The sequence below is a fragment of the Coturnix japonica genome, chromosome 22, assembly GCF_054131305.1.
Source record: "Coturnix japonica strain WE chromosome 22, WE-NBRP24, whole genome shotgun sequence".
NCBI classification, from domain to species: Eukaryota; Metazoa; Chordata; class Aves; order Galliformes; family Phasianidae; genus Coturnix; species Coturnix japonica.
Window position 1 is genome coordinate 2,417,627 of NC_140684.1, and position 20,874 is coordinate 2,438,500.

A 20,874-nucleotide genomic window follows, 5' to 3' on the forward strand; every position below is an offset into this window, starting at 1 on the left:
CACAAAGAGGAACAGAGAATTAAGATTAAACTGTGCTTGAAGTAACATTGCAGTGGAATACTGTCATTGGCATTTTAACCGTAGGACTTCAGACTGATGAGACAAACAACCCTCAGCGTGTAGTGGCACCAGGAACGCATACAGACCATAGATATGAGCATGGCATTTAAAAACTGAATGTCTGTGACCTAAAATCAAGGCTCTTGTTCAAATAGCAATAGATGCATTTTACACCTGTCTTTAGGCAACCAAATAAGAAAACGCTGCCCTTTTCAAAGCTTCTGGGAGGTTTAAGTTACACACCAGTAACGTCCTGAAATAATAAAGCAGTGACTGAAGAAGCCTGCTAGAATTTTACACAAGTCTTCACTGCTCAGTGGCCCAGAATTTCACACAAGTCTTCACATTGTATTCTTACAGATCAAACAGGAAAAAAGGCTACCAGCAGTTGGTTTTATTTTCGATGATTTCCAAGTATAACACAAAGTGTTTATCTAAGCTCTCACAGATTATGTTGGTTTTAGTTCTTCCTTTCAGAAATGAAATGCCATTTGGATGCAGTTATTTATTTCCACGTTAGAAGTTATTTCATGGAAAAGTTTACAAATCCCTGTTTGCAGCTACTGAAGTACTTGAAGAAATCCAGGAGGAGCTGCCAGACAATAAGCATACAGAAGTACAGATGTGGACACATTTATCACTGACCAGGCATTAGCAAGTGATCAGAACTGGAGCAGAGGAAAATAAGGTGAAATTTTAGACGGAAGGAAGAGGAAGGTGAGGATTGTTACATCATCTGAAATGCTTCTAAAGTAGCTGAGAAAAGGAGTTTTGATTTTTGTATGTAATCAGTGAAGGATTGTGCAGAATGTGCTACTGGAACACACTGCAACCTGAAGGCATCTTGGAGAAAGGAAAGTGTAAGGAAAAGCGTGGGCTGCAGCTTCCAGCCTCCATCACCTGGTTATGCATGAAATGGTTGGAAGTTCATTTTCCAAGTACCACACAAAACTGATGATGGGAAGGGAGCTGCTGGGCCCCCTAAAGCTACAAATACCCAGCTGCCACCTGGAACCACCAATACAGGCTTCTGCCAAACCTATTTCTGATGGAAGAGCTGTGAACAAAAGCCAATTCAAACTTTCCTTGCAGGAATCTGACACTTTGGTAATAGGTGTTGCAGCCGACATCGCTGCTTAGTGTTCGTCCCAGAGAACTGGGGTCTGGATCGAAACCAATGGGAAATTTGTGCTCACATCTTTTACAGCAGACTATTTCCTTTTCCTTTTCTCCACCTGGTTGTACTGGGGGCTGTACAGCATGGTAAAAAGAATCAGAAGTGGTATCAGCAGGTACGGTGCATAGATGGATAACAGGATGAGGCGCTCACGCAGTGTCTGAGGACCCAGATGCTCTGATGTTGAGAAATCGTGGAACAGGATGTGAGCCAGGATAGCAAACAACGTTGTAGCTACATGGGTGGAGTAGATAATTGCAGGAGTCCTTATCCACTTGCAGCCACCTGGGTAGAAGCAGCAAAGAAGCAATATTAAGGCATTTGGAATCAAACTGAATTTGGATAATCACTTGTGGATTAACAAAACATCAGCTGTGCGTCTATCACAGCGTGAGCCATAAAGCATCACAGGCCACAGAAATGAAGTACTTATAGCAACCCATGGAATAATCCAACTGTGTGGAAACTTGGAATGATGGTGCAACTGTTAAGGGCTTAAAAGAAGTTCACAGCTTAACCCAGAGCTTCACTGATGCTGGAGCTCTCCACATGTCAGCTGCTGATGCTGCTTACACAATAGGGAGCTACGAGATGTGGGTTAGTGGTTTTCTGTATGGTAAAGGGAAGATGGTTGGACCAGATGATCTTTCCAACCTTGTGACTCTATGATTCTACAAGTGATGGCAGTTGGTCTGTGAGTCACCGTTTTAATTCCCACCAGGCCTCACTCTGCGCTGTGTTCACAGGCAAAACCTGCCATGAAAGCAGCACTGTGTGTGCTGTGTCTCCTCATTGCTTAGGACTGACAGATGAACCACCCTGCACAGAACATGCCATACAGAAATGCTGTACAAGACACATTCTCACATGTTTATACCGACCTTTTAAGAAGGCATATGCTGCGACGGGAAAGAACGGCAGCTGTAAGGCAGCTTCACAGTAAATGAACGCCTTGAACCACGCCGGGGGTTGGAGCATCATGGGGTCCCGGAAGGTGGTGGCGTACCAGGTCAGCAGCTCCGTCAGCTGCAGGGGAAGAACGAAAACACCCGGTAACACACCGAGTATCACCCGCAAAGGGGACAACGCGCGACCCTCCTGCACTGCTTGGATGGAGCCGTTATTGCAGCAGGACAAGCTCCATTCCTCAGTAGCAAGATGGGAGGATTTCAGCTTAGTGAGTTACAATGAGTTTCCATGACAGAAATGTAAATTCCAGCGCGGCTTTCAGTTGGACTTTGAACAGAGATACGTGTTAAGATTTGCAAGTTAACTATTAATTAAAAATGGCTGCTCTAATGGGACGGCTCTGCAGATGGCAGAGAACGCTCATCAGATGTAAAGTCCAGTTCCAAGCCACGGATCGCAGCCTGGCGGCCAGAGCCAACATCTTCTACTCATCTGCTCCTCTCACCGTTCCGTGGTGCCACCCGTCCTCCAGGCGTTCATTCATTGCGCGGCCAACCCGACACGCGCAGCGATCGGTCCCGCACACCACGCTCCATCCGCCGCTCCCCGCCCCCGCCGGGCGCAGAGCAACCACGCGGCCGACAGCCCCATCTGCCTTAAGGCCCCAAGAACGCCCGGAGCCGGTCACAGAGCGATCAGCGGCGTTTCGATAAGAGCCGTCCCGGCAAACCCGCCGCGCCCTCCCGCCATCGCCCCGCTCCGTACGGACACCCCAACCGCGGGCTCGGCGACACCCGGCGGCACCCGGCCGGCCCTCACTTGCTGCGGGTACAGCCCGGCGGGCAGCAGCGGCTGCAGGTCGATCAGCAGCGTGATGGGGATGTGCGAGATGAAATACAGCGCGAACGCGGCCTCCAGGCAGCGCAGCGCCCGCGCCATCGCGACCGGCTCCTGTCGCTCCGCCCCCTCGTTCCGCCCCGCGGAGCCGCGCGGTCCCTGCGCGAATCTCGGCGACGTGGAGCCACGTGTGCGCCAGACAGAAAGGAAGGACGTGCCCGAGAGCAGGTGTTATAAACTCTCTTTACTTGCATTGTTTCAGACAGCATTGAATCACGATTGTAACAACTGAATCTTAAATAAAAGTAGGAGATGAGACAGGAAATGAAGATAACGCGCTGCTTTTTCAAATGTCACATTTAATGTTTTCACCACTGTACTTCAAATCTACATTTTACAAAGTGACCAGCAAGTGTGCCACATAACTGACCAACCTCTGAGATTTTACCTTTCATACCAGTGTCTTCTCGGGCTCTCGTAATTACACACGTTTCCATTGCGAGTGAATTGAAATGCTTCATTCAGCTGGTTCTACGCTCAGGAGCCTCACAAAAAACAAAGATATTGCACCATCTTTGTTCGGTAATTCAACGTTTGTCTCTTTCACAGCAAATAATTACTTCATTGAAGTTAAAACTTCCAAACATAACTTACGGATGGTTTCCAATCCCAGCTCAGATCACCCTTGTTGAAAATACTCTGCTAAATACAGATAACTTACAATAACTTTAACAGTTAATTGTCCATAACAAACACCACGGTTGTTGGTTTTTTTTCCTCCAGACCAATGCTCAGATTTTAAGACCACCCTTTAATATTTCTTTGTACAGGTGAAAAACAGTCCTCGATTTTCTAAGTCTCGTTTTAAATACAAAAGTTGGAAGGGACATTCAAGTTTCAAGTCTCCACACTGAACTTAAAAAAAACAAACAAAAAAAATCATGTGGAGGTAAACAAACCCAGTTGTACGCTCCAGGAGGTAGAGGCCTTCAATTTGTGTTCATATATACATATGCACAGAATTCAGTGTTCCAACAGAAAAAAGAATTCGCCAAAAAGTAATAAAAGTTATTTACTACGGTGACATTTCAAGACTTCCACAGCTCTGCCTAAAGACACCAACACAATTAACCAAACTCCCTATGTGCTTTTTTTGTCCTTTTTCTTTTTTTTTCTTCTCTCTCGACTGTCCAGTGCAGGAAAAAGTTCTCACAAAATTTCACAGACCTAAAATGTGCAAGCTAGATTCTCTCTATACAGCAATGATGTCAGGGATCTCTGAAATTAGCCCATCATGGAAGTATTTACACACATAGAAGATGCATGCTGGGGGGATTTTATGTAAGAAAGAGCAGAAAAAACTTCTAATAAAAATAGATTAAATATATATATATATTTATACTGGGTAAGGAAACAGAAGTTTAGTCTCTCCTAGTCACAAACTCATTCTCTCTACTCACAACATCTGATTTTAGAACAGCACACATCACCATCACGGCTCTAGTGAAAGCTATTTATAGGGTCGGATCATCAGGTGCGGTGCCACCAATGGTCACCGGCACCCAACGTGACTTCATGATTGGTCGCAGTCAAGTTTTTCGGTATTCCTTAGTTTTAGAAAACCCAAAATCTTCAGGAATGGCTCAATATCAAAATGTCTGTCTTTGTATACAATCTCACTTATTAAAAAAAAAAATCCTCCCCAAATTTGGTTCAATTCTGTTTGTTCCGAGCTGAGCCATCACAGCTGCACTAATTCATAAAACACGTGCAACTCTGGGTAAAATATTTTCTCCTAAAAGCACAACCACTTTACAAGATTAAAAGTCTAGTACATTTCTAAATATTATTCATATTGTACAAGTAGTGGTTGTTAATTTAAAACTTCATTAGTAAAATTACAGTACAAGCATGATTAACCTCCAGAATTGCAAATCCCAGACTCCAGTGGAAAGCTACATTACATCTTCAGTAGTACATTATCTTCCACTTCACTCCCAAACCAGTGGAGATGGCGGCATCTCAGAGGGTTGAGCAACTGTGGAACTAGAAGGGAAGAGACACAGAAAATCAGCGTTCCTTTGCAAAAGCTAATGGACAGCAAAGTTAATGCTTGATTAGAAAACAAATGTTTCAGGTACACAAACATTTCAGCACCCGCCCCCTCTACAGCACAAGAAAACAAAGCCTTGAGGCCAACAGGTACCACTAGCAGCATCACGTGCTGAACCACATTGTCTGAGTGGTTCCGTCCTCAACAACCATCATTTTGCAGTGCATTTTTGCAATCAGAATTTAACCCACCAACCTTTCAATTCTAATTTCAACTTTTTTTTTTTTTAAATAGAAAATTACTACTTGAAACTTTTACACATTTTACTTAAACTCTAAACTCTAAGTGTTTATATTCTACGTGCACATAAAACCCATCTCCATAAGTTCCCACTCATACACCTGAGGGGTTTTCTCAGCAGTTATCTATGGAGCTTCACCACCCACAGAGACTCTAAACAAAAACCACTGGATGTGTGAATTCTGTACTACTAACAAACATGAATTAATACCAGATGTGATTACATACAGTTACCTAATAAAGCTCTTAAAAGCAGCAGACTGAGGGTTGATGCAGAGAGGTACTCTGTTTCCTTTCTGCTGTTCCAAAATGAACTGGTGAATTATTTCTGTACATAAGAGAAAAATAAAACACAACACACCATGGGATTAACATTTGTGCTGCAGTGATATCTGTGCTACTGTCAGCAAGTTTAAAGACGGCATTTACAACAACAGATAACAGAGAAGACAGTAGAGCGATATGCAGCACTGAAAAGTGATGGACAAAGACAAAGGGAATGGAAAGAACAATGGTTTAAAAAGGAAACAATTCTTTGAGAACTCTGAGGAGCTCCCAGTGTGAAATGCAGAATTCCAGGTTCAGGGTATGTCCAAACAGGTCACATAATTACAGCAAAACGGTATCTTTTCCCCGAGTGACTGAATTGCTTGTTAAAAACTGGAGGTGATGCATTTCTTCTCCCTGCCCTATTTGTGTCTTATTTGAGCTGCCACCAAATAGAAACAGAATCCCCACTAATATCTCTCATACTATATTGTTCTCTTAAAATGAATGCTTTCCTGCCTGGATCCAATTTCTAGAGAGAAATCATGTTTCTTATGGCTTATCTGTTATCATGGAATGACTTCAGATCTCCCATGCCATAAAGCTTGGCTGGCCCCTGGCAACCACCTGCACCAGTGGCTCCCTGTTCCAGGCACGTGGAAACCCTGAGCACAGCCCTGCATTACTGCCTGAGCAGCACCACCAGCAGAGCTGATGGCAGCAGCTGCTGCTGCACAGACACCAGGCACGGCCACTTCAGTAACAGCACAGTGCCACAGCCAAGAGGAAATGCAGCAGAACTGAGACCACCTCACTTCTGTAATTATTGATGGTGCTGATCCTTCTGCAGGACAACCATCAAGAGAACACCTCACACCTGGAAACAAAATGGAGGCCGCACCACTAAAGGATGCGGCAGGAAGACACAGGCACACAGTAAGGCTGATTATGACTCACCTTTAACCTGCCGAACAGAACTGAGGTTCTTCTCAAAAGTGTCATCAAATTTGGGATTAGTGATGGGTTCAAAATCACTGGTATAAACTCTTCCAGTGGATGTGGAAAAACAGCATTTACACATACAGGTGTGGTATCGCAACCGCCCTTCATCAAGGTATGGGTGAGCTAAGGCATCCTTAGCAGATATTCTTTTGGACTGAAATGTTGCATTTGAAGAAAAACAAACAAACGGAGTCAGGATATTTCCAGAGTTCCTGATGCAGCCCAACACACCAACACACACCCACCCACTCATCCATCTCAACTGATTGTTCTACAAAATCCCAAATCCTATTACATGCTTTGGCTTTGCAGACATGCTGCCGCTAGGGGGAAGATTTCACTTACAAAAGCACCACCACCAGGATGACGCTGACCCGCCTGCACTGTGGCCTATAGCAGAACTACCACGAATGCGACTTCTACAAATTTGTTCTACAAAAATCACTTTTTCCCAATAAGCTTCAGGTGTTCTTCACAATAAACCAAAATAAACACCAGGAATTTAAACATGAGCAAACACAGTACTTTTTAAATCCAGGTTCTGCACAACGATTTCCTGTGTCCTTAAGTACATATTTAAAGTAAAACACAAATTCCAGCATTACTTGAGGACAGAATAATGGCACATGGCATCCAGAGTTCTTAGAAATCCCTTACATGCCACGCTTCAGAAAGTGAGTGGTGAAGGAAGAACAGGGCATAAGGTGCTCACCTTATAAATAAATAGGGGTTTTAATTACAGCCTATTTTCACAGTGTGTGACTTTTTGTCCCTACCCCAATTGTCCTATGTCATTAGATGGGAGTCATCCCATCTAAAAGGAGACTCTTACCCAGATACACACGTTATCTGTGCCTGCAGAAGGAATTTCTTGTGCCTTGCAAGGCCACAAACACCCACACATCTTTAATTAGAACTGCATCAAAGTATCTGATGTTCTGCTACCTACACCTAGCTAGGAAAAGACAGCGTGATTCACAAACACCCTCATCCCTCTGACTCTATCACAGCTTTCTGCAAAGGGCCAGCAGATCTTAATTGTGAAATCCTCGTTCCAGGAAGAAATTAATTGGCCAACTGTAAGATGATACTTTTATGTCTCTTACGGAACCAAAAGTTCTGAAATGCAACCTAGAAAATTGGTTCAAGCAGTTCCTTACAATGTTCTTAAACAAAAGGTATTGGATGTATTTGAAATCATACTTACTGGATCAAAGACCAACATTCTGCAAAGGAGATGAACTGCCTCATGAGTAGCTTGACTAGAAAGTGTGTACAGGACAGGAAGGGATGGCTGTAAGGGAACAAGAAAGAAAAGCACAGATCATTTTTCTGTCAGATCTACCAGCCAGAAAATCCTGCTGCAGCGTGCAACTGCCTTCCAGTTACTAAAGACAAACTTCTTGCTAAGGAGACACCGCTTCATGCTTCCCAACAAGACTGTAATCACTAACTCAGCAATTGTAACTGAAATCTAATTGAGCCTTTTTTTCCTTGGTTGAGACATCATCCCTGGGTGCATCAGTATTCCCAGCCCAATATCTGATGGTGAAAGGCCTCTGCTCTGATTGCAGCACAAACCAGTACGGTACAAGGTCTTCCTTCTCACTCTAATTAATTCCTAGAGCTGCCCAACATCAGCAATTATTCCCCAGCTGGAAAACCAACAAATTTAATTCTTGGCAAACTATGGATATCACTGATGCTGTAGAAGATTTACACCATTTCCTAAGATCATTTTAAAGAAAAAAGCCAACAAGTTTTGCAACGCTTTAATGACACAGTCATAAAATCAAGGCTGAATCACAAGTCATCTATGCACAGTGCTACCCTTAACCAGTACATTGCAGGCATTTACCAGGAAAGTTGCTATCACTTGCACTTCACTTCCAAGACATTTGGCAGAGCACTGACAGAACCCAGAGCTCCCAGCCCCCACATACTCCCTGCATGAGTCCATATTTTTTGTCCAGCAGTTCTGAAGGCTCTGGTGGGTTCTGCAACTTCCACCTTCTATAAAAGAACCTTCTGCTTCCTGCTTGCACGTTTATTTTCTAGGGGATGCGTTTATATTTTCTCCATAGACACTCCATGAAGCAGTGCTGCTCAGAGGTAACAGTAGACACAGACTGCAGCTTACAGTTTAGCTCCTATAGATAGATTGGTGTATTGGCCATATCAGAAATACTTTATAGCATTTCACCTGCTTGCTTTTTGGCATTCCCATAATTCAATAGATAAAACAATGGTTTCAGTGGCTTGTAGAGAACAACTTCAGCACTGGGATTACAAAACATAAAATAAAACAAAAAAAAAATTTCCTCTTCCCTTTTTAATTCCTAATAAAGCATTTAGGTTTAACAAACAGAACAAATCAATACTGGAGTTCTTGCCTGCCCTACCAAAGGCACAAGTACTGCACTGCAGGAATGCCAAGCAATTATCAAACCATCAGAATTTAAAAACAACATATTCCATAAAGCACCTGGATGCAGTTGTGCACTGCATTTGTACACTGCATTACACAGCTGTACACAAAGTGCATTGAAACAACTGAAATGTTGGGAGCACAAGACAACAAGCTTAAAATATGCAATTCTTAGTGTGTGCTAATGAACACAATTAGACTTCATTTGTTTGAGAACTGGGAGAGAAAGTCTTAAGGAAATCCTCCTATTATTAACATTAAAAGAAAGAGCGCGTACCACAATGTAGGGAATCAAGGCTGCCTAGGAGGTACAACTCACACGTTAATAATACAGCACAGGATATATTCAGTGCTCATTTCTATGGTAACTACCATTGTGGTGAGTTGACATTTGAGAAATTACTTCTATATGGAGAAAATAAATATGCAAACTCTACTGGAAAGACCTGATGTATTAACATGTACTGGTTACTCATCTTGTTCATTTTTTACTATCTAACAATCACAAAATTGGCTACACTGGGCGGGCATAATGCTTTACCACTGTTAGGGATTCCTGCCTAGGCATTTCTTTGCATCCGTACTTTACATTAGCTAATTTTGTTTTCCAGGTGGCATAATGGTATCATCTCATCTCATCTCTTTTCCCTGGTTTGGATTTTTATTAACTTTTACACCGGTTACGTTGAACATCACACCTCAGCTTTCTGTGTCATCTTAAACCTTTCACAAACAGCTCAGGTCATTGCACGGCTGTCTGAGGGGACCTCTGCTGAGGATCTGCTTGACCATTCTGCTTACTGATCCTGATAATGGGCAGTTTCCTCTTCTAACACTCTCTATCCTGTCTGTAAAGTTGTCCCTCTGGGGCTTTCTGAACTGTATTGCCAATTTAATTTATTTCTTCCCAACATTATCGCTTAAATTAACAACTTCATTCAGAATAGCTATCAAAACATCATCTCCTCAAAAACAGGAGCGATGTTCACCTGTATCGGCAATTCAAACAATATAAATGGGATTCATCAGAGATGCACTTGACAACAGAGAAAACATCTCATTTGCACAGGAGATTGAATAACTGCACTATTAACCAGAACCACCGTCAGTGAACTTAGTAACTCAGTTCACAAGCAGAGACAACTCTGAAATTAGATATCAAACAAAGTATTTATGAATGTCCGTGCTCCAGCCTGAGAATTCAACTGAGATGTGAAACACAGGAATGAGACAGCAGTAGTATCTACACAGAGGAAATGCTATGCCACGAAGGCCAAATGCAGCCTGTACCTGTTTGTGAGGACCCCTGAGTATGTGTGCCTTGGCGCCTTCGCACGCTGTCCTCATTGCCTCCAGTGAGGGCGTTCCCAGCAGGTCTGTGATCAGATCCAGCTGCAGGTACAGAACATACACAATTGGGATTTCAGGTATATATTAATATGTTTCACTATGATAGCAGATTCTGGAGCTAAACTAACACGTGAACCAGTGCTTTCACTGTATTTTTGCAGAAGCGAATGTATATGTTCCTATTGTGAATGAAAACAAAAACATCCTGTAGGAGTCAAAGTTAAAAAGCAAACAACCAATAAATCCTGCCAGTAGAGAGCTCAGCTCCTTGGTTCCAAGGGTTCCCTCATGACCACCATCCACTCATGCTAACAAGCAATTGCCCAGCTCCCCTCTGAGACTAAACCCATTAAAGCCATTACCATCATTACACAGGCATGAAAATCACTCATTGACTGCTGGCATCAAAGTGAGAAATGTGATTACTGTCTGTACACCAAACGTGTTGCTACACTTGGTGGCTTCTCTCCATCTCAGCTCCACTCCCAGGCAGAAGCACTGCTCTGTGAGGCACCACCAGGTCCATCAGCCCCACAACTCAAATACAATACTGTTATACACTGATGGGAACGTTACTTTCTCTTATTCATAGTCAGAAAAATATTGATCCCATTTACATCACTTTAAAATGCCACAGTAAACGTTGGTACTGCAGCAGATTAAAGGGAATAAAAAAAAAATCACAAATTTCAAAAGCTAATGACAATTATTACTACTTTTAACAACATCTGGAAACCATCGCTTCAGTGTTACAAAGAGTTTGGTTTCCTGCCCATGAGTAAACTAAGCAAAACAAAAGGAAGTTGAAGATTCAAAATGCATCGGTATAACTAACTCCATCAAACTGTTTTAGAGGGAAGTTTAATGATACCTGCTGAATGGGACTCTGTGCCTGAAACAATATTCTTCGCCCGAGCAGTTCTGCAAAGATGCAGCCTACAGACCAGATGTCAATAGCATTGCTGTAGTGGCGGCTGCCCATCAGGATTTCTGGAGCTCGATAATACTGAGTGACAACTTCCTGAGTCATGTGACGAGATTCATCTAATTCTTCCACCCTGGCCAATCCAAAATCACAAATCTAAATTGAGAAGGTAAATAAAAAAATTAAAATAACCAAAACACTTAATGCGCTTCAAATAGGCAGCCTGGTGGTAACGGAGCATGTCATTCCAAGCCAGCATTTAAATGAATCGGATAATCCATAACTGCACAAGCCAAGGGAAGAGGAAATAGGTAGAAGTTGTTACTTTGTTCCATATCCATTTAAACTTCCCACCATTTTATTTGAAATCTCAGTATATTTTTAGTTGGCTTTGCAGGACTCAGTCTGAAAGCACACACACAAAAACAAGCACTCGAAGTAAACCCTGGGTTCAGAATATCCCAAGCTAGATCTCATTTGTTCATGGGATGCCTCCAAAACGTTGCAGATTCAGCCTTGTCGCACCCCAGTTCGGGGGATTTTTAAAAGTTTCCTTAACCAGAAGGGTTAAGAAAGCAGACTGACTTTTCCACAATTGGATCGCACAGCAAATCAGTGTATAGAAATCTGTCTTGGTATTCAGCATTGCTATACAGCACACCTGCATAATTCCACAGGCCTAAGAAGTCCCTGTGAGCACATGCACCGCCTCAGAGTGCCTGAGCCCTGGCTGCCAGCACAGCAGCAATTCTGACCCATGAGTCAGAAGGAGAACACAGATGTCTATGTGGGCACAGAAGGAACAATGCCCCAACATGGAACTCCTTCGTTTCATTGATAATTTTTAAAGAATCTGTGCGACATTTTTCCCCCTCCGTTTAAATTGACTTTACAGGAAAACTGAATATGAAATGCTTTCGCAACAAAACACATCTGATTTGTGATGAGCAGCACATACAGACAGACATGTTCAATAAATTTAAGGAGCACCTTAAGAACACAGTTGCTGTTCACGAGTAGGTTCCCTGGTTTAATGTCTCGATGTAAAATGCCAGCAGAATGTAGATATTTCAGACCTGAAATATTAAAAGAAATTCAAGTCAGTATCCGTTCTTTCCTTTTAAATAGAAGTCCAATGCTGACAGCATCCTCCAGGGCAGTCCTGAAACTCAGTCAAAGACTGCACACAGAGTCATTTCCACACTGCTCTACCTTCCAGTCTCCACAGGCTCTACCAATAGCCCAATTCTGGGTACCATTTAGATTCCTCTGCTCTGCTTCTTACAGATTTGCTATTTATTTACTACTAGATAAAGCTGACAGTTTACTGCAGTGAAACCATCCCAGTAAAACTAATGGAAAAGCAACTGGACTAACACTGATCAAAATAATTTAATTTCTTTAGATAGAACTTTCCAAACAGATTAAAACCCCAAAGAATCAGGCCTAAAATCACTGCTGTAGTGATTTGCTTTGGCTAAACCTCACAGTCAATTTAAATCAGAGTTCCGCACAATGCAGTGAGTGGGCACAGCCTGTGTCAGCCTGGCTCCGTGCAGGGGCCATTCTGTGCCTGGGTTCACCAAATACCAGAGGAGCTCTGGGACACCAACATCTCCCCCACGTTCAGCCTCTCAAAGGCCACTGAGAAATCTCTTGCAGCAAATTGTGTTTTCTCGTCTTTACCCACGTATGTAATAGAAGGCAGCAAGGCTGCGTATTCTTATAACTAATTAAATCCTTGCTATTCATTATATTGTGCCTTGGCAATAAATATTAAGAAACAGTGAAAGAAGAATTACAGCAGCGCACAGCTTTCATTAATTTTACGAGGAAAAAGAAAATTACCTCTTAAAATCTGGTAAAGAAAAACTTTGACGTGATCTGAGCTGAGTGGCTGAGGAGAGACGATAATCTTATGGAGGTCGCTCTGCATCAGTTCAGTGACGACGTATCTTCAGGTCATTAGTTAAGGCAAAAGCAGAAATTGCAGCACGTGATCTCCTGAAACATCCACTCTAACTGCTGGGAGCTGGAGCTCTTATAGAGCACAGCTCAACAGTAACAACACAGCTGTCCCAGGACAGAGGTCAAGTCCCCACACTTACCACAACGAAAGCGAGAAATGAGTTGGGAGAGAGGATTATTCATTATTCAGCAAAATACCATCTGCATTAAGGCAGTTGTTACTCAATTATTCCAAATTAAGTTAGAACTCAAAGAAAATAAGATTCTCAACATAATTAATGAGGCACTGAAATCTGTGAATTTTTCCTCGTGATCTGCAAGCCCCAAATTACAGGTAACAGAGCGGTGTTGTCAGAGGGGACACACATCAACACAACAAGTGCAGATCTGTGACCATCTGTCATCAGAAGCGTCTCACAGGTTGCTATGTGCCCTGTAACGCAGACTTCCCAAGCACACACAGTTCCCCAAACCTTCCCCACCTCTGCTGCTGTCCCTGGTCAAGCAGCACAACATACAGATCCCAGCCAAAAAACCTCTTCTGAGTTATAACATGAGAAGAGAAATTAAAGGAACAAAACCTCCTGCTACCTGAAGGAAAGGCAAACAGCAGAGAGCAAACAGAACCCAGCAGCAATGTATTCATGGATACTCAGAACACAAACAGCCACATCCACTGACAATTAACTACAGGAGACAACAGGTGTAGCTGAAGATACAAAGAGACCCAAAACAGCCTGGTTACCCTGAGGCAAGGCGTTATAAGAGCATCATGCTTATTCAGAAGGCACTGAAAGTACTAAAAATAAAGTTTCAGTAAATGGAGGAATGCATAAGACAGCAGCAGCACGTCTGAACCCACACACGCAGCATCAGGGTTGGTTTCCTGAACACATTCCTGTAACAAAACACGCACTGAAGCTTAAAGCAAAATTACACATCCCATGTCTGAGGTGGGACTGAACCTGCAGTACTGAAAAGGCCTATGTAAGTTGTAACACAAATAAGCTTGATGAGAAATATTACGCCTTTAAAAAGTTTCCTTCAGCAGCCACATCTGAAACAACAACAAAAAAAGGAAAAACCGATATCAGTGCATTCATGGCTGAAGAAGGTAAAATGCTGCCACCACACGTCAACGGAATTTCTGCTTCTCAGCAGCACATGGAACATCTCACACCATGCTGCACTCGGTTCTGCAAGAGGCAGAAGCAAAGCTGAGTGTGCTGGGCCTGTGTCCCAGGAGTGCATTACAGCCTGCAGGGTTACCTGCCCTGCAGCAGCTCCGGCACCTCCCAGCACAGCAGGGCTCTGTGTAAGGCCCTGACCTCCTGCAGGGAGCGACAGGCGCTAACTAGGTCAGCCAAGAGAGCTCTGGTCTGGTTAAAGCCTCACCATTATCTGCAGAAGCCCACCAGCTGGGCAGCGCTGCATAACCCACTGTTACAGAGTGAGTCTGAAATACAACAGCACAGCCTGACTTTGGGCCAGACATTCACCTCTGGGTACCACTGTAGACAAGTCAGCTCCAGTACAAACCTACCTGATCTTGCCTTTATCAGCAATTAATCAGCACAGATTAAGCTGCACTCACAGCAACATCAGAAGAACATAAATGTGCTCTCATCTCCACCTAAAGGATGTTTTTCCATCCGCTGCTCTGCAAATCCTATCTGATCTTAATAAAATAATTCAGTAAAACTGTTCATTTGCCATCATCACCATGCAAAAAATCATTTCAGAAAATAACTGTTGCCAACTTTGACCAAAACCATCCCAAATTACAATTCCCTTCATTAAAAACATCATAGCAATCCTTCGTTATGAAAAATCCCAACCCTGTAGCTCCATAACTTCTTGTCCTCTATTTTTTCTTCCCCTTTCACAAATGCTCTCTTAATACCAGTTTTTTCATTTATTTATTTTTAACCTAATGGCCGCAATACATCTTTGCATTTCATTTTTAATGTAAAATATTTAAAAAAAAATCTGAAAGTATTACTCTGCACTTTATTACGATAAGATTTCTGTTTTGCTACACCACAAATCCTCCTAAATCTCAATCCCGAGCATAATGTCTCCCAGATGTCTCAACTAGTTGCCATGCCAACTAAAGCAGCTTAAATTAAATGAGGGCCTGAAATGGCACCTGCACCACTCCAGGTCTGCTGCGCATTAAATAAAGCTCTCTTGACAGGGCTCAGAGGTGCCATTAAGTTGAACGGCAGCTATCTGATTATTGTCTCTAGATAATTTAATGAGGGTCTCTAAACATCGGCGAAAGCAGCACTGGCTGATGTTCCTGCATTTTGCAAACAGCTGGTGCACAAGTGGGTCAGTGACTTCAGCCTGCCCAGCTGCAATACATATTAAACAAAACAAACCACAAAACCCTGCAGGGTTGCGGTCAGCGATCCCAACGAATGCCCGCAGTTTCCTCCTTGGAGTCGGCCCACGCGGTGTGCTGGTGGAGAGGCGGTCACTTGAGCTGTAACAGTGAGCTGAGCACCACCACCAGATAAAAATTGCTACTGACAGACGTAATTAGTTAAGTAGCTGCATAAAATTAGAACTACAAACGTACCAATTTGCTTCAGACTAATTGCCAAGGGAAATGTGCAGCACAGAAAAACTTCACTTGCTCTGACAGGGAGACTTGCTGAGCTGGTACATTTTACAAGCAAATTTTAGAAACGAACTAAGTATTGTGATGCAATATTCCCACAGTGACTCAGAACTTTCCTCCCTACAGCTCCATGCCTCAAAACTCAGTGCTACAGATATTTCTCTTCAGGAAGAAGCAGCTCTTTGTGGCTGAGCCGTGGGGCAGGCAGGTGCTGTGTGTGCAGGGCAGGAGGGAGGGGTGCAAGTGCATCCTACAGGCATGGCCAGCCATGGATGTCACCATAAGGGCTCCCTGCCCACATCTTTGATTTAGTAGCACCGTATTTTGTATCATACAATAAAACTGCTTTAATTTCAATACTTGCATCTACTATTTGAAAAACAAAGCTTGAATGCTGTGAAAGCTCTGTTCTGGGAAAGACAAACTTAATCTGGCATTTCGCTCCTGCACAACTGTCTATGGGTTTGCTGTGACATCTTCCTGGCTGTACACTGCCATCAGCCAGATAAGGCCATACAGGCTCCTCTGGTGTCAGCAAAAACTGCCCCTGAAATCTCTTCCCTACACAGTGGGATGGCAAACCATTCCTAAGGGCCTGCAGGGTAAAGAAATAAACACTACTTCAGCATTAGATCCAAAATTCCCTTAGCTATTTAATTGCTTGGCCTCAAGGTTACCTGAATTTAATATTTGGATGGGAAATATGTTTGTCAGATGTTTGTAATACTGAATACTTCTTGCAGATCCCAGTTCTGAAATGTAACAATGCTTATGGGCACATGTGGCAAAGTTAACAAATATTTCCATGAGTAGAAAAAGAGCACAACAGTGCAAGGGGCTGTGTGAATTAATCAGCAGATAGAGCTGTGCGAATTAATCAGATCTGTGGATAGGGAACAAATTAATATTGATAATTTATTCTACAAATAGCTTTTGAATGGATTGAAAAGATGCAGTGCCAAATATCAGCGCACACAGCAGAGAGCTCCTCCTCAAAGTTAATAGCGTAGAATTTTCTTCCACGGCATCATTTCAGCTTTTACAAAAATCAGACTGCAAACTTTACATTAGAAATTAAGATAATGCATTGAGCGCTCACAAAAGGTTCAAAATTAGAAGGAGAAAAGGCAAAAAACACCAGTCTGTTCTTAGTGACTCACTGACAGCCAGACACACACCGCTGACTTGAAAGGTAACTGCTAACAATACATGATATTCAACTTTAAAACCTCCCTTGTGCTCTCCCATGAGGACACAACCTTCTTAATAGAAATAATTTCCCACTGATGCATACCAGGAAAAAAAAAAATAAAATCACTATAATACTGGTATACTTAGATACAGTAAATTAAATTCCATGATTCCATGAGTAGCTCATTCTCTTATTAAATGAAAAGCACATGGAACAGATAGCTCTGTGTTTAAAGAACAGGCTGCTATTTCAAGAGCTCCATAGTGTTAGCTGGGAATGCTGTACAGCTTGCAGGGCTCACATCCAGGTAAGTTTTTGCTGTAAGAAGGAACTCTGAACAAACATTACCTGGCAGAGATCGATTTGCATCAGTTAAACCACTCCTGTATCAGTTTGTATTGGGCCCAGGCATACTCTTGGTTAACTGAAAACAAACTGTTGGGGCTAGGGGATATGTTTGCAACCAGACAGAGCTGGATCCTGGAGTTACCTTTTCAGTTGCAGACAATATTATCCAACTAGGTATTGCAAGTGCTGCAATAAAGGTACTCAGCAGTCAAGTTCTAATAAGGTGAAATTCAACCCTCCTTCAAAAGCCCCTTGTGTGACACTCTGGCACACAGCTCATTCAAGCAGACATCTGTGACTTTTTCAGACAGAATTTACTACTTTGAGGACACAACCATTTCCCCATTACCTTTATATGATGTCAGTGAAACTGTTTGGTTTGCATTCTGCTCTGCCCAGAACACAAACTGTTAACAGCTGCAAAAGGGAACCCACAGCCTTCTGCAGAACATCCTGAGCCACTTAGTCCCTCAAGTCCTGCTCAGTTTGTTGGGAGTGTTGGCCCATAGGAATGTGCTGTGCCTGCAGCAGCCTGGCCACAGAAGGACATGAAGCAGCAGCTCATGGTATACTGTCTGCTGTTCTGGTGGGGCCACACTGCCCTGAGGAACAGCTTTTGCCCCCTGATGGTCAGAAAACAGTTCTGTCCCCTCTTACTAGATAGATGGGAAGGAGATGCTACACACCTTTTCTAACCTTAAAATCTTTCCTGGCCAACACACAATACTGACAGAATATTGTCTTCTCAACTGCTTCTAACATTCCCCTTAATGGAAAAAGTGTTCCAAAAGTTATTACAGCACCAACTTAAGACAGTTCTCAGCTAAAAGGAAACATCTATGTATTTCCACTTGCAGATTTCAGTATTATGGTCAATTAAAGATTTTGTAAATCTGACTGATAGGCTGCAGAACAAAAAGAGCTGTATGGCAGTTCGACCGAGTTACCATGTTCAGTCCTCACACTGAAATGCACTTTAGCCACAACATCAGTGGTTACACTGTTCTCCTTTATAACTGACACACTTGGACACTGTCAACCCAGCACAGAACCACACAGCAGCCTGGCTGTGCATCCCCACAAAACACTGCTCAGAACAACTTAAAATTGGTTAACCACAAAGGAAGTTAGAAGTCCTTGTTTTCCATATGAAACTTGGCAGAAGCTGAGCTTATCCCACTTAAAGATTCTTGGCTGTACAATTACACAGAAGGAATAATCCTTAACCTAGATTTGATCTAAAACTCACTTGTTATCAAAGGGGTGCACTGAACTATTGCAAATGACTAAAATCCAGTTTGTGAAGACTCAGATGTTGTTCAGATGAAGGAAATTTTAAAGCAAAATTCTAAGAGCTTTATTTAACGCTTATGTGACAAAGACTGAGAACAGCATGGCAAAATTCTCAGCCAACAAATTCTTTCATCAGCCAATAAATCATGTCATACTTTGGTTACAACCACTGGGTTCAAAATAATTTTCCTGAAGACTTTTCTTCACCAGAGATTTTAAGGCACTACAAATAGATCAAATCACACCTTACAAAGCTCATTTATCTCAAATAAAGAATGACAATTTTCAGGGTTTCTTTTTAAATTATTCTAAAGGGCCATAAGTAAAAAAAACAAAGACCCATCAGTAACTTAGAAAATAACCCTCCCAAGTCTGACCATCACCATAAGCCGATACACTCAGCCCCACTGAGGACTGACACCAATACACCAAAGCTGCTTGTGGGATAAGTAGGACACGTGATGGACACCCATAGGATTGTGCAGTCGTTTTTAAATGCAACTGCTTGCATGCATCCTGCTAACAGAGAAGTTTTCAGGTCTCAGTTACAGTGGTACAAAACTTACAACTTCAGAAAATAAACCTAAATCCTCAATCAGAACACTTCATACACTCCTGAATGCACACACATATGTTTTGAGATGGAAGGCGACTGTGGGTATCCTGCCTGATTTACAATGAGATCTGTGTAACAGTTTCAGCTTTGGGAGGAAGTTATTATGTGAGCAAACTGGGTTTTGGATTATAAATTTAAAAGACAGTGCAACCAAAGCTGTAAAAAGAACAGCAGAACAGTGAGATGACACAGACCTGAGCAGGCTACAGTGCAAGTGCTCCATCTCAACAGGTCAGCACAGTTTAACTGTCAGTGCTTCACTTGTGGCATTTTCCATAGGAAAAACACAGGCCTATCCAGCTTATCTCAGTGTGGCACATCCCTCAATATGCTCACTTGGTAACAGAAATGCCAATGTGTTAGCATATTTGGTTACCTACTCTCAAACATTGCTTTCACTTGTGAAAGTCTACAAAGGTTATTATTTTACTAGTAACTTACGTAAAAATATCTGAACAGTTTATAAAGCTGTGAATAACCTTCAGACTCCTGAGGGAATAGAACTAAATGATCCATTCAGTGCTGTTTATCATGGTTACATTTCACCAGTTAAAAACTTCCTCCAAACTGATCTTAGCATGACAAATTTTTAAATCAGCTTGCAGAAGAGAGCAGCCAATGGGATTAACCAGGCAGAAAAACCTTGCTACAGTTCTGGGTCTGCAGCTGGTAAATCAAACAAAACAAAATGACATACCTGTGTCAAGTTATGATGAATGAAAGAAATGTAAATTTTAATATGGTTACCTGTAGACAGCATGTACCTTTGTATCAGTGACATATCCAGCACAACACTCTGAAATCTGTCATCGTGATCAAGATAGGAGCTGAACAAAGAGAGCCACCACCCAGCCAGGCTGCTGCAGCATCCCCAAAAAGTAACGATTTGAAAGCAGGTGACAGTCGCTGGTGCTTTCTGAGAGCACCAGGAAGCATTTGAAGGCACTAATAACTGACAGGATGATAACTGCTATATATAGCTTTCAAAGAAACATTTTGGAGGATTCACCATCAGTAGCAGCAGTACATGCTGGTCCGTATTGCAGTGCACTGCGATACAGCCTTACACATTCTTAGTTTCACATTACACTGCTCAACATAAGCACTAACAGTAACAACAGCTTCATGAAAGTACAGCTTCCCTTCTTCACATCTAACTGTTCGTATACTGACTCGGGGTTTTTGTAGTTCTGGTTCACAGGTCCCACCAGCTGCTTGGAGCTTCTAAGCTAATGAAAATTACACCTACCTCAATTAAGAAGCTCTATTTTATTTTTAGGATACATTTCTTCAAAATAGTCGATGTGTGGAGGCTGGAGTATGTCAAGGGCAGAGAGTACCTAGGAAACACCACACAAGATCAAGACTGACCCCAGTCAGACAAAACAAATCCCTTTCACAAAGACAGTCAGACTGCAACTTTCTTTTAGAACTGAGTTTTACATTATCTTCTACAGACAGACCAATATTCTAGCTCACTAAATTTGTGCATTTAAGAGCCCCAGGTCAGATATCATACACTC

The 20,874-nt window shown here is 42.4% G+C and overlaps 2 protein-coding genes across 6 annotated transcripts in view; both read right to left on the reverse strand.

Annotated features, from left to right (window-relative positions):
- Positions 1 to 439: 439 nt before the first annotated feature.
- Positions 440 to 3,102, reverse strand: TMEM97 (transmembrane protein 97). Its single transcript, XM_015881098.3, has 3 exons — positions 2,966 to 3,102; positions 2,119 to 2,263; positions 440 to 1,522 (listed from the first exon to the last, which is right to left on the reverse strand). The coding sequence occupies exons 1-3, from the start codon at positions 3,083 to 3,085 to the stop codon at positions 1,272 to 1,274; spliced, it is 516 nt and encodes a 171-aa protein (XP_015736584.1). The 5' UTR covers positions 3,086 to 3,102; the 3' UTR covers positions 440 to 1,271.
- A 105-nt stretch (positions 3,103 to 3,207) lies between these two features.
- NLK (nemo like kinase) overlaps positions 3,208 to 20,874 on the reverse strand; it is a 39,237-nt gene continuing 21,570 nt past the window's right edge. For 3 of the 5 annotated variants that reach the window (XM_015881068.3, XM_085521870.1, XM_085521871.1), the window contains exons 3-11: positions 20,636 to 20,691; positions 13,157 to 13,263; positions 12,299 to 12,384; positions 11,255 to 11,464; positions 10,324 to 10,425; positions 7,813 to 7,899; positions 6,561 to 6,759; positions 5,571 to 5,664; positions 3,208 to 5,029 (exon numbers count right to left, since the gene is read on the reverse strand). In XM_015881068.3, the coding sequence (XP_015736554.1) occupies positions 4,975 to 5,029; positions 5,571 to 5,664; positions 6,561 to 6,759; positions 7,813 to 7,899; positions 10,324 to 10,425; positions 11,255 to 11,464; positions 12,299 to 12,384; positions 13,157 to 13,263; positions 20,636 to 20,691 (996 nt within the window). In that variant the 3' untranslated portion in view covers positions 3,208 to 4,974. Of the gene's footprint in view, positions 5,030 to 5,564; positions 5,665 to 6,560; positions 6,760 to 7,812; positions 7,900 to 10,323; positions 10,426 to 11,254; positions 11,465 to 12,298; positions 12,385 to 13,156; positions 13,264 to 20,635; positions 20,692 to 20,874 lie in introns of all 5 variants that reach the window. The other 2 variants (XR_014936422.1, XM_015881069.2) reach the window with 2 other exon arrangements.